This window comes from Anabrus simplex, chromosome 2 (assembly GCF_040414725.1).
Source record: "Anabrus simplex isolate iqAnaSimp1 chromosome 2, ASM4041472v1, whole genome shotgun sequence".
NCBI classification, from domain to species: Eukaryota; Metazoa; Arthropoda; class Insecta; order Orthoptera; family Tettigoniidae; genus Anabrus; species Anabrus simplex.
In genome coordinates this window covers 832,003,618-832,017,803 of record NC_090266.1, presented here as the reverse complement: position 1 = coordinate 832,017,803, position 14,186 = coordinate 832,003,618, and the positions used below count along the sequence as shown (strand labels likewise).

The window sequence follows — 14,186 nt, the reverse complement described above, 5'->3', positions numbered from 1 at the left end:
TTCTACCCTTTCAAATATTTTTTTCTATCCGAGATATAAGTGTAATTCGTCAATAATTATACCAACTCTTCCTGTTCCACTTATCAAATATAGGTATTATTAATCCTTTGCTCCAGTCACTTGGTACCAATTTTTCTTTCCAAATACATGAAAGTAGCCTATCCAGCCACTGTACGCCAATGGGTCGTGCTGCTTCAATCATTTTCATATACACTTCATTCACTCCCACTGCCTTTCCCTGCTTTCATTCTTTTGTCAGTAGTTTCCACCTCTTCTATTGTGATTTTACTCTCTGATTCTGCCACTTCACACTATCTGTATCATCTCATCTACACCCCTTTTCACAATCAGGATTTCATGAAAGTAATCCTTATATCTTTTCCTTACCACCTCTGGTTGTTATCATCCTTCGTTTTTTTTTTGTGTGTGCCTTCTTTCACCTGCTTACAGTTACAAGTCCACAAAGCATCCTTTTATCGTTGTGCACATCCTATTTTAACTCTCATGTAAATCATTCCTAGCTTTTATTTTCTTCACCTACTCCTAGGATATCATATATTATGTGTTTTCTGTTTAAAACCCCTCATCATGAAATTAGGTATGTTATTAGGAAGATTCCACAAGGATCATCGATCAGTATGACAATTTCATGAAATACCCACCAAAATAGTGTCAGTCTTAACACAGAAATTAACTATTTTGTTTCACCTAAAAGTAAGGCCTCTGTATGCACCGGCAGCATTTCTAGATATAGAAGGAGCCTTCAGCAATACAACCTATGACTCAATGATCAAAGCATTGGAAAAGAGCAAGGCGAGTAAAACCATCGTCAAATGGATTAAATCCATGTTAGATGGAAGGAAGATAAAACCAACCCTGTTTGAAGAAAGGCTGACGGTTAGGGCCACCCGAGGCTGTGCTCAGGGAGGAGTTCTTTGCCTCTGCTGTGGAACATTGTGGTGAACAAAATCATAGCTATGTTCAACGAACAAGGTTTTTATACACAAGGATACACAGATGACCTAGTGATTGTGGTACGAGGTAAGGTGATGAGCGTTATCCAGGACCTCGTGCAAAGATCATGTAACCTTGTGGAGAACTGGTGTTGGGAAGAACAACTATTAGTCAACCCGAACAAGAAAAATCTGGTCCCTTTTACAAGGAGGAGGAAATTAGAGGAAAAGAGATCACTGAAGCTCTTTGGGCAAGATACATATATGAAAGAACAGGCACTACACCTAGGTGTCGTGTATGATGAAAATCTAACCTGGAATCCACATATAGAAAGGAACATAACCCAGGCCAAGAACTTGCTGTATGCATGTAAGACAGCTGTCGGAAAGACATGGGGCCTAAGACCATCATTGGTCATGTGGATATATAAAATGATCATTAGACCGTTGATGATGGCCTCTGCTGCAAAAGCATCTGGTGGCAAAAAGTATGCCAAGGAAAAGTCAGTAGTAGATTGGATAGCCTACAGAGAATGGCATGCATAGCCAAAACTGGGGCTATGAGAAGTATGCCAACAGAAGCCTTGAATACTTTACTAGACCTCCCATCACTATGCAATTTTTTTTTTTTTTTGCTAGTGGCTTTACGTCACACCGACACAGATAGGTCTTATGGCGATGATGGGACCAAGAAGGGCTACGAGTGGGAAGGAAGCGGGCATGGCCTTAATTAAGGTACAGCCCCAGCAGTTGCCTGTGTGAAATTGGGAAACCACGGAAAACCATTTTCAGGGCTGCCGACAGCGGTGTTCAAACCTACTATCTCCCAAATACTGGACACTGGCCGCACTTAAGCAACTGCAGCTATCGAGCTCAGTACTATGCAATTTTATAAAAGGACAGGCTAGAATGAGTTCATACAGATTGACACAATCAGAGTGCTGGAATGCACAAAGACCCAATCTAGGACACTGTAAAATTAACAGAGTAATAACAGAGGAAGTTCTACACATGCCTTCTGATCATATGATACCAAAGTACAACTTTGAAAAACCGTTTGAGACCCAGATAATTAAAAGGAAGACTGCGATATCAACAAATGGAATACTGAAAAAGAAGATACAGTGTGGTGGACAAATGGCTCAAAGACTGGGGATGGCACAGGAGGAGGGATCAACGGGGGAAGACCTGAGGGATCAATCCAGATGAACCTGGGCAAACATACTACACCCTTTCAATCAGAAGGGATAGCTATCACAACATGTCTTGAAGAAAATCTGAGAATGAACTATAGGAATAAGAACATTTTAATTTTTACAGACAGCCCAGCGACCATTGAGGCACTAGAAGCAGTCCAGATAATATCCAGAATTGTCTGGTATTGCCATTCACTTCTCCTGAAACTCTCAATGTACAACATTGTCAAAATAATATGGATACCAGGGCATGCACGTATAGAAGGAAATGAAAAGGCAGATAAACTGGCCAGGAAAGGGGCAGAAACACATTTTGTACGCCCAGAACCTGTACGCTGGATTTCCTATGGACAAGCCCGACACTACATAGGAAAATGGGTACAAAAGAAACAAATGTAGAACTGGAAAAATACTCCAGGACGCAGGCTTGCAAAGGAACTGATAGAAGGACCAAATAATAAGCATACTGAAGAACTGTTGAAACTCAGCAGAGAAAATATAAGATGGGTAGTAGGACTGTTGACAGGACACTGCTATCTGAACAAACACCTACATAGAACTGGAGTAATAAAGACAATTTATGTACGAAATTCAATGAGGCAGAGGAATCAGCTGAACACATACTTTTCAAATCTGAGGCGCTGGGTAGAATCAGACTCTCCACTCTAGGACTACCAGGTGAAGAGAGAGAAAAAAATCCAAGAAGACCCAATAAGAACAACCTGCAGCTTTGTGAAGATAGCAGGTATGAAGGAAAAACATGGTGGCAAAAGATCTTAGCGGTCGACGCTAATTAGGAACTAATATTTAAAGGCCCCATGAAGAAAAGAAGAAGGCCTTTGTACATAAAGCATTTACTTTTATGAGTTCATATTTATACTTCATCAAAAAGATAACTCACCGTACTGATGGAGGCCATAATGGGAAGAGACATATTGCAATAGCACCAAGCACAAGCAGAGTACCAAAAAACCAGTAATACACAGGGATGGGATCATATATCCATACATATGCATCTAAACCATCCACAAATATCTGTTCCAGATGCATCTCCAAACGAATTTTACGCTTGCGCTTTTCCTTCTCCTCCTGTAACAACGAGACCTCCTTCAGTAAAGACCCATCACATCATCAATGATAAAAAGAAAGATATATATCAGCTTACCAATGTTCCAGAAACTTTATCACCCTCCGCATGACTGCTTTCTGCATCTTCTGCCCTGTCACCGCCAACATCCACCTTCTTGCGATCCTTATCCTTCTTTTTAAGTTTAGCCTTCAACTCCTGCTCCGATACAGGTACTTTCTTGGCTCGGTGGAAAAATTTATGTCGTAACATCCTGAAGAAAGAGATCACACAAATATGGTAACAACTGATACCACATATATTCTAGCCAGTCTCTTCGAACTTCTACACATACTGTATATTCCTCATAAACTGTTATGATTTTTAGTGAATTAAAAGTCTTCATAACCCTCTATTTGCAATTAGTAGCAGGGTCACATTTATTACTTCTATGACCCTTACCTGAAATTATACCATTCAAATAGCACAACAGAGTTCACTACTGTTCTTCTAATCTATTCTCCTCTGTACACCTCACTTGCACCCACACACCTGATCATTTTATAAGCACAGATTCATCTAATGTCTTCAATTCTGTTTGAACTCTCTTCCACATCACCAAAAATAGAACCTGACATTAGCTTTAAGATTCCTTTGTTCAATTTGTTGTATTATATTACCATTCTGGAAGAATACAAATCTGAAGTACTTGTAACAAAAAGAAAAACTATGAAAAAAATCATATAGAAAAAGCTACGAATAAGGATATAAAAATACATAAATACAATATCACGAGAATTGGGAACAACAAAAGAAAGAAAAAACCAGAAAACATGAAAACATTCAAGGACAAGAACACACTACACAACTTAACTGCTTAGCCACCTCAACCACTACGAGTCATGACATACTGTCCACTAGTTGCGTGAACCACTTTGAAGCGTCAAGCCATTTCAAATTAGCACTATATATTGTGCGTAGAAACTTTTCTGAACCTTTCTGCTGACTATCGGGTGTTGACTGTATGTCTTGCTGATCACGGAATTCAAGCGGGGATGGAGAAATTGCCTTCAGGATCTACGTCTGTTACGCCAATAGCTCACTGTTCTTGCATCTAGTACGCAGTGCTATCACCATGGTGACTTACAGCAGTTCTGGAGGAAAAAACAAATTGTGCAATATTGTGCACACGTTGTTAGATTCAGAAGACGGTGATGCTGATAGTTACAGTTATTGTAGTGATCTGAGTGGTGGCAATGATGCAGAAGGTGGAGCAGGTGACATTACAGACATTCAAACAGATTAGACAGAATCTGGAATAGTACGAAAGGTTCTTATTTACCACCAAAGCTTGTTTGTATGTACATTTTGAGGATAACTATGAAACTATAGATATCTTTGAGCATTCAGACATAGCACCACGAGAAGGCCAATACAGAACGAAGAAGAATAATTTTCAAACATTTATTTTCTGATGAACTAGCAGAATTGATAACGTGCAAAAGAGAGAGAGAGAGAGAGAGAGAGAGAATGTGACTTTTTTTTAATGTTTCATGTTAAACCAGGGGAAATATGAGCACGAAGACCCAATCTACCTGCCATGTGGCAAGGTACCTCTGTGTAGAGAGCCACGCGGTGTATTATACCAGCAGCCCAGTTTACCGAGACATGGCAAGAAATATTGTTCCTTGATATGATGGTGTTGCTGCTTGTTGTTTGAAGGGGCCTAACATCTAGGTCATCAGCCGCTATGGTACAAAATGAGACTAAATGTAATGACAATATGGCTGACTCCATGGATTTCAAGTAGACCAGGTTGTCCTGCAGGTCATTAAGACTTCTTGCAGCATGGCTTGGTACCCAGGGAGGTTTGCACTAGTTACAATGGTGCAGAGACGGATCGAGCCCAACATGCTGCCGAAAGAAGCACAGCAACCGACTATGCATTTCTGTTACACAGACAATCAGATTTCAAGCCATACCCTCGCAAGTGCCATATCCAACACACAAGGTTGTACCTGTAATGAATGTTACTGTTCTTTACACCTAATAGGGTTTTCCTGGCCTTTATCATTTCCAACATTTCATTTGTATGGATGTCTATAAAAATAAAGTAAGATTTTTGTCTGTACATTTGGACACAATTTTTAAAATTTTGTATTTGTGTGTTGGTCACATCCAGACTAAAAAAGGAAAGGCCATTTTTAATTTTCCATTATGTCTGCCTGTAAGCACGTCACAAGAAAATGGCTGAACAGAATTTAATGAAAATGAGTATTTAACATCAAGAGAAAAGGCACTACAACAATCTAGGCCAAGGGTCTTCAAATTGCAGACTCCAGTCCGGATCTGGACCCCGATGCCTTCCTTCCCAGACCTGATCGGTTTATACAATGACAAGAGAAAGAAAGGAAAGGTATTAGAGTTAAAAACAGTAAAAGTATTTTAGTAAGTAATGTATGACTTATAGGCCTATGTCCCCTTGCCTAAAACCATATTTGACCGAGCTCAACAGCTGTAGTCGTTTAAGTGCGGCCAGTATCCAGTATTCGGGAGATAGTAGGTTCGAACCCCACTGTCGGCAGCCCTGAAGATGGTTTTCTGTGGTTTCCCATTTTCACACCAAGCAAATGCGGGGGTTGTACCTTAATTAAGGCCACAGCCGCTTCCTTCCCACTCCTAGCCCTTTTCTGTCCCACTGTCGCCATAAGACATATCTGTGTTGGTGCGACGTAAAGCAACTAGCAAAAAAAACATATTTGCTCAACAGGTGGCAGTATTGTGTTTTGAAGTTATGAGACTGAACAGGTTTCCCATCTGCTCCACAGATGGCAACGAGTGTTTACCTTGTTTTTATCCAGTCTGCAGACTCTTCTCTACCTCAGTCAGTACCTTGCTATGCACACAAATGAAAAACTAATGTATTGTTTATACATCAGTGTAATTTGTCAATTATGTCAGTAAACTTTTTTGTCATGAGTGACTTCAAAAGACAAAGTAGACTCTGAAAATTACATCTTCAAACCTGAATGGGAACTGCAAGTCTTCTTAGTTTTGCCTGAACATACAGATGCAAAATGAACATGTTTAATCTGCAATCACAGAGTTGCTTTGATTAAGAGCTGGAATGTAAAGTGGCATTTCAATAGTCAACATTCCAGTTAAGACCAATTTCAACTTGGCAATGATGCAGAGAGAGAGAGAGAGAGAGAGAGAGAGAGAGAGAGAGAGAGAGAGAGAGATATGAAGTTGGTGAATAGAAGTTGAAGAACAGTTTCAAATAGGATCACTATGGACCATCTCAAAATTTGAAGTGATGTTCAAATGTTGTAAATTGTGAGTTTGTAGATATTCTAGTTGAAAAAGTATATAAAAGTGGAATCTGTAAAAGGAAGCAAGAAACGTAGAGTTAATTGTGTGAAAAGATATTTGAAAAATATTGAAGTAGAATCGTGTACACTTACCATTTGACGGTGACAAAGATAGCTTGTAACATTATGAGTTAGAAGTATTTGCAACAGTAGACTTCTTGCTACGTGTGTTATAACTGAAGTTTTGTGCTGGAGGGGGATCTGTTTGCGTTGACGTAACTGTTGGAGGGGGGCTGCTATTGGTGGGAGGGAAGGAAGAGAGTGTATTACTGCGCGTGTTGTAACGGTGTAAGGCTACTGGAGGGAGCGATGTTACGGTGGGTGTGGCTATGGGTTTATTGGTTGTATTTGAATTAGAGGTACTAGCGGCGGGGGGAAGGGAGGGGGGTATATTAGCTGTAGGGGAGGTGGGAACTCTAATTGATGTTACAAGCTATCTTTGTCACCGTCAAATGGTAAGTGCACACGATTCTACTTCAATATTTTTCAAATATCTTTTCACACAATTAACTCTACGTTTCTTGCTTCCTTTTACAGATTCCACTTTTATATACTTTTTCAACTAGAATATCTACAAACTCACAATTTACACCATTTGAACATCACTTCAAATTTTGAGATGGTCCATAGTGATCCTATTTGAAACTGTTCTTCAACTTCTATTCACCAACTTCATATCCTCAATGTGTTCTACAACTTCACCATATGCATCTGACTTTCGTCTTTTATCTTCAAGATCATGATTAACTTCGGATCTCTCGACTAACTTTGACTTTTATTCTCTCTTCTTTACTTTGATTATATACGATTTTTCGCCATCGTCTAATTATAACCGCCAGACCATCAACTTTACTTTTATGCAATCTTACTACTTGTTGTATAACAATATGTTGTTTTATCCATTGTACTTATTTCAGCAGCCTTCTAATGTTAATTTTGTTAATACTTCCACTATTATATCTCATCACATTGTATTTTCAAACCATCATTGTTATTTTTAATGTTATTTTACTTCAAATCTCTTCAAGATTTTAAAATTCATTTCATTACTACATGTTATTTAGACGCTTATTTTTAATTTAAGGTTAAGACTATGGCTGATGATGCCTTCAGGGAAGGCGAAACATGTACCACTATTAGCTAACAAATTTATATAAATCATCCAAGACGATTTTGTATTGATTAGGTGGTCTAATAAATAACAATGTTATTATTTCAATTAGCTCTTACGTTACCCTGAAAACGCGGTTAGGGGCGCACAGCCGTGAGCTTGCATCCGGGAGATAGTGGGTTGGAATCCCATTGTCGGCAGCCCTGAAGATGATTTTTCCGTGTCTCCCATTTTCACACCTGGCAAATGCTGGGGCTGTACCTTAATTAAGGCCACGACCACTTCATTCCTACCCCTAGCCCTTTCCTATCCCATCATTGCCATAAGACCTGTCTGTGTTGGTAGAGCAAAAAAAAAAAAAAAAAGCTACAAATCAAACAAAACAAAATTTACAAACCGTATCGTTGTTAATGCTGCCAATGTTTTGTGTATTATTTTCTATAAGTTAAAAAAAAAAGAGGTTCCTGGCCCTGATGTCACCCAACCAAGCATAAGGAAATAGTGAAAATATTTGCAAATGGTGGGTGATAGTTGCAATGGGTGATGAACATATCTCTTTAATTATCGTTATTGTTACCCATATAGGAATGTAAATAGGGTTCTGTGTGTAAGTAAATAAAATGTCATTCTAAACCATGACTGAAAACATCTACGAATTAAGTATAGGCAAATGACAGTTAAGATCTGTCATACTATATTGCTGAAAGTAGGCCTTTAAATCATTCTGAACGCAACAACTGGGGCAAGTTCGATAAGCTTGTTCGACACAGCAGTCTTAGAGAGCCCATCCTAGTTAGGGAAGCGGCCCTTTCAAGCTTCATTCCTTAGTTCCGGATGTAAGCAGCCCAAGTTCTGTTCTGTACTTCCTCATGTGGCACAAACCTAGCCCAACTGATCCTCAAACCAATTCCTACTGAACATGCCACCAACGCACCAACTAGATGTGTATTTCTCAGTTTGTCATATTTTTACTTGTTCTTGAAAAAAAAAAAATGTTGAAAACATGCCCAGATCTTCTGCCACCTGAAAAACCTCTCATGGCTGCTCGCACGAGTGCAAACTCCATCAAACTATATCATTACCACATGGAGACTGTTTCCTTGTCAGGAAAAACCTGCATCAACAGACATTCCATTAATGATATGACCCTTAAATATAATTCCATTGGGATATAAACTCCAGCCAGTTGTAGAAAAATTCCAAAATATTCAACCCAGAAGATTATACCTAGCAAATACAAAGAATACAATGCTAAATTTGAAAGAGAGCCGTCTTAGAGAGCCCATCCTAAAGCTCCCACCAAGTCAAGAAAGGAAAAGAGAAAAGTAAGATAAATAGCAGATAAAAGTTTATTTCTTAAATACATACACAATATGCAGCAAAATAAACAGTAATGAAATTACTAACACGCTCTGAACATCAAATAGAAATTAATACTGCTAGAAACCTGCCACTGCAATGACTATGGATGCAGTAAGAAGCAGCTACAGCCTACACCAAAAAGGGGTCACTTGAACTTCTGCAATAACACTTTGGCGATCGCTTCATTTCCTGTACCCATTCCAATTCCTGAACCTCGCATTTCCAGATGCCTTCATACAACATGCTGAAAGAATCTGTTTTCCAGTCAGATCACACGCCATGGAATGTTTCCACATTATGAGAGAAGATACAATCATTTTATATATCCTTGCAGCAACCTGACCACATCAACATGTTCGACAATCTACAGGACAAGTGTTATAGTACTTTTAGAAGAATTCCACATTTATAGTACAAATTAAATTTATTCTTTTCAGAACAACATTAAACCATAGTACGTTTTGTCCTCTTCGGAAGACATCTTCAGCCATCAAAGTTCAAAAAAACAAAACGAGAACCAAAATATAAACACTCAGACAAAAAAAACACCATTATAAAAACATGATTAGACTATAGTTGAATGCAGATCTTCATAGAAAGATCTTACCAATGTATGTAGTAACACATAAAACATAATTACGTTAGTACTTTTTAAAATCATAAGGTGTTTTTAACAATATTTGAAAACAAATCTTATATAAAATAAGTTCAACATTTTTGCTGAAGGATATTGTACCAAGAATGGCCTGACATAGAAATATTTCTTAATTTACGATGCAAATATTTTCTATGTATCACCGAGTGCAGCTACAGCGTTCATGATGACAAAGTCTCGCAGGAGCGAGTAGACAAGAGCGAAATGCGTTGCATGATATGGAAGTCTCCATACAGATAATTTTGCTGACTTTTGAACCAATTAAGATATCAACACGGGAATAATGGCATTATGTAGTGTGTTTCTTAAAAGTCAACACACATTAATTTCACTGAAATACATCCAGGGAAACCAGAGATATTCAACATGATGTAACACATGATGTAGGTCCTGTACTCTATAAAAAGGCAGCTGATACAGCCCTCTATACTTCAGTCTACACCAGGAGCTCAGCGATGTTGGCTCACCGCGTGAAACACCAAAGTCATGCCTGTAAGTCGAAATTCTGTCCAAGTTCAGTGCGAACTCTTATCTCCATGTTGGACATAGAAGAATGTTCGGTGAGCAATACTTTGTTGAGGGACTTATACATTTTAAGGAGTTCGACTTTGGACTTGTGCATTTTAGTGAATCACAGAATAACCACTACCCTTGTGTGTTAAGTATGTCAAAAATGTTTACAAAGTGAATGTAAGTTAAAACTCTAACGCTATGAAGGATAAAACATTTGAATGCAGTAACATTGAAATTCTTTCTCGAAGTGATTGACATTCCTAAGTAAACACTAACTTTTAGAATGCTGTAATTTCAAGAAATACACCAAAGTGAATGATATTTTGCTAATAGACCCTTCATAAACACGAGTGCTTTAGTAGGTCACTTTAGACATTCAGTTCGATTTCACTGAGAGTTATGAAATATTCTGAAACAAAATTTTAAAGTGAAGTTGTTCCATCAGACATTTTATTTTAGTGCGGTTGTGAGCAGGAGCAAACAATGCATTGGTCAGAGCAAAGAAACTGTGCTAATTCTCAGTGATTTATTTGAAATATATGGAAAGCCATCACATTCGAAAGAATTCAAACTTAGTTTTTGTTTTTTGTTTAGTTTTATGTGGAGAACAACCGCAAGAGTAACTTTACTTTCTGAACTAACATTCTGGTTCTAAGAATCAAACCGGTGATAAAACAATTGTGTTACGATTCACAAATGCAGTGGTGTTTCCAATAAATGTAAACGAGAAGTCTGATGTTCGAGGGACTGTTAAAATTATACTATTGGTGAGTGATAGCCCCTCTACAAGATCTTCTAGTCGACAACTAGGAACGTGGTACGACAACCGCTTGCTGTCAACGTTGGAACGTGGTACCATGGTTTGCTGCTGCCTATGGGAGAACAAGATGCCATGGTTTGCTGCCTTCGAGGCATCATGATGCAATGGCCTGGGAGCTGTCTGAATGATCACTTTAGGAGACAACACCACTGAAACCATCATGATTGTCGGGTGATACACAATGACTTTTATTCAATAAAATTCAATTCAAAAGAGGACTTTAAACTCATTGTAGACAGGGCCTCTCTCTGTACATTGCTCCGGATCATCACCCAGTGCGCCCTGCGATTATAATCATCAACTTTACCAAAAGGATCCTAAGGTATTCTATCGAACATATCTGAGAACATTTTCAACAATACAGTCCAAAGGAATAATGTGAATGGTATTTTGAACGAAATATCCTAAAGAATCAACATCTTATTTGAAGAGATCATTACAAATTTTTTTGTAAGAAACTCTGCAGTAAGTACGTACAACCTACATGCTAATGCTCTTCTTTCACACTCCCCTCAACTCCTCCCTCTACACGTTCACTACTCCAAACAAGCAATCATCAGCTGTCCACAAGGCAGCACACAGGCTACACTTCCTCCATATCGCATTATTAAATAATTTTTCTGAATCATTTTTAAAATAATTGTTTCTTCGTTTCACAGACTTTATTTTATTATATTAAATCAAGTCCGGCATTCAGCTTGCAAAACTTTTAAGAGAGGTTCCCCGTCAAGAACAGTCCAATCTAACAGGAACCACAGCCTTCAGCAAAAGCATTGAACTTACTTTATTTAAGGCTTGTTTTCAGACAATTGTAAAATAATAAAAATAAAAAAACCTTAATATTTTAACAAGTACTAACCTATATTTTAAGTGTTATTACATATAACAATACGATCTTTCTGTGAAAATCTGCAGTCAACTACAGTCCAATAACGACAGATCTCAACTTAACACCACAATGTCTTCTCATATGTGTGAAATGTGCGTTACAGAAGTTGTATGTTTTTATAATGGTGTTTTTTGACTAGACTTTTAATTCTAGATGCATGCATAATAATGTGACTGTATTTAATGCAGTAAATTATGATGAGAGTACAGAGACAGGACCAGATACCACGAATATCCAGCATCTTTCAAAGTCTCAATATATATCCTTGTTCTTATTTGTTTTCTGAACTTTGATGGCTGAAGAGGTCTTCCAAAGAGGATGAAACATGTACCATGATGCTCTTCTGAAAGGAAAAACTAAATTTGTATTGTTAAAGTGGAACTCTTCTACGAGTACCATAACACTTGTTAAGGTCTACAATACGACCTAAACATACATACATACACAATAATTATACACTATTATACCTTTCAGCGTTCAGACTGCAAGCCTCTGTGAAATTACTAAACGTCGCCACTATCCTCTATTTGCAACTAGTGCTGTGGCCTCATTTTGTTCTATACCTCGTATCTTTAAATTGTTAGAAACAGTCTAACCATCATTGTCTTGGTCTACCTCTACTTCTCTTACCCTCCATAACAGAGTCCATTATTCTCCTAGGTAACGTATCCTCCTCTATCCGCCTCACATGACCCCACCACCGAAGCTGGTTTATACATACAGCTTCATTCATCGAGTTCATTCCAAAATTAGCCTCCTCATTCCGAGTACCCTCCCGCCACTGTTCCCACCTGTTTGTACCAGCTCACTACCTGCATGTCTGTTACTTCTAACTTATGTTTAAGATATCCAGAGTCCACCCAACTTTCACTCCCATAAAGCAAAGTTGGTCTGAAAACAGACCAATGTAAAGATATATGCAAGGAAACAGAAAGGATTGCAACAACTATCGAGGTACCTCATTGATTAGTATACCAGTATTCACTGGCATCTTGGAAGGGAGGGTGCGATCAGTAGTTGAGAGGAAGTTGGATGAAAACCAGTGTGGTTTCAGACCACAAAGGAGCTGTCAGGATCAGATTTTCAGTACAAGCCAGCTAATTGAAAAATGCTACAAGAGGAATAGGCAGTTGTGTTTATGTTTTGTAGATCTAGAGAAAGCACATGACAGGGAACTGAGGGAAAAGATGTTTGCCATACTGGGGGACTATGGAATTAAGGGTAGATTATTCAAATCAATCAAAGGCGTTTATGTTGACAATTGGGCTTCAGTGAGAATTGATGGTAGAATGAGTTCTTGGTATAGGGTACTTACAGGGGTTAGACAAGGCTGTAATCGTTCACCTATGCTGTTCGTAGTTTACATGGATCATCTGCTGAAAAGTATAAAATGGCAGAGAGGGATTCAGTTAGGTGGAAATGTAGTAAGCAGTCCGGCCTATGCTGACGACTTGGTCTTAATGGCAGATTGTGCCGAAAGCCTGCAGTCTAATATCTTCGAATTTGAAAATAGGTGCAATGAGTATAGTATGAAAATTAGCTCGAAGACTAAATTGATGTCAGTAGGTAAGAAATCCAAGAGAACTGAATGTCAGATTGGTGATACAAAGCTAGAACAGGTCGATAATTTCAAGTATTTAGGTTGTGTGTTCTCCCAGGATGGTAATATAATAAGTAAGATTGAATCAAGGCGTAGTAAAGCTAATGCAGTGAGCTCACAGTTGTGATCAACAGTATTCTGTAAGAAGGAAGTCAGCTCCCAGACGAAACTATCTTTACATTGGTCTGTTTTCAGACCAACTTTGCTTTATGGGAGCGAAAGCTGGGTGGACTCAGGATATCTTATCTTATTTAAGTTAGAAGTAACAGACATGAAAGTAGCGAGAATGATTGCTGGTACAAACAGGTGGGAACAATGGCATGAGGTTAATCAGCATGAGGAGATAAGGGCTAATTTAGGAATGAACTCGATGGATGAAGCTGTACGCATAAACCATCTTTGGTGGTGGGGTCATGTGAGGCGAATGGAGGATGATAGGTTACCTAGGAGAATAGTGGACTTTGTTATGGAAAGTAAGAGAAGTAGAGGGAGACTAAGACGATGATGGTTAGACTCAGTTTCTAATGATTTAAGGATAAGAGGTATAGAACTAAACGAGGCCAAAGCACTAGTTGCAAAGAGTTGTAGGGTGACGTTTAGTAAATTTACAGAGGCTTGCAGACTGAACGCTGAAAGGCATAACAGTCTTT

At 38.5% G+C, this 14,186-nt stretch overlaps 1 protein-coding gene across 1 annotated transcript in view; it reads right to left on the bottom strand.

Annotated features, from left to right (window-relative positions):
* Trp1 (translocation protein 1) overlaps positions 1–14,186 on the bottom strand; it is a 194,530-nt gene that overhangs the window by 63,534 nt on the left and 116,810 nt on the right. The window contains exons 4-5 of the mRNA XM_067141537.2: positions 3,315–3,489; positions 3,051–3,238 (exon numbers count right to left, since the gene is read on the bottom strand). Coding sequence (XP_066997638.1) covers positions 3,051–3,238; positions 3,315–3,489 — 363 coding nt within the window. The remainder of the gene's footprint in view (positions 1–3,050; positions 3,239–3,314; positions 3,490–14,186) is intronic.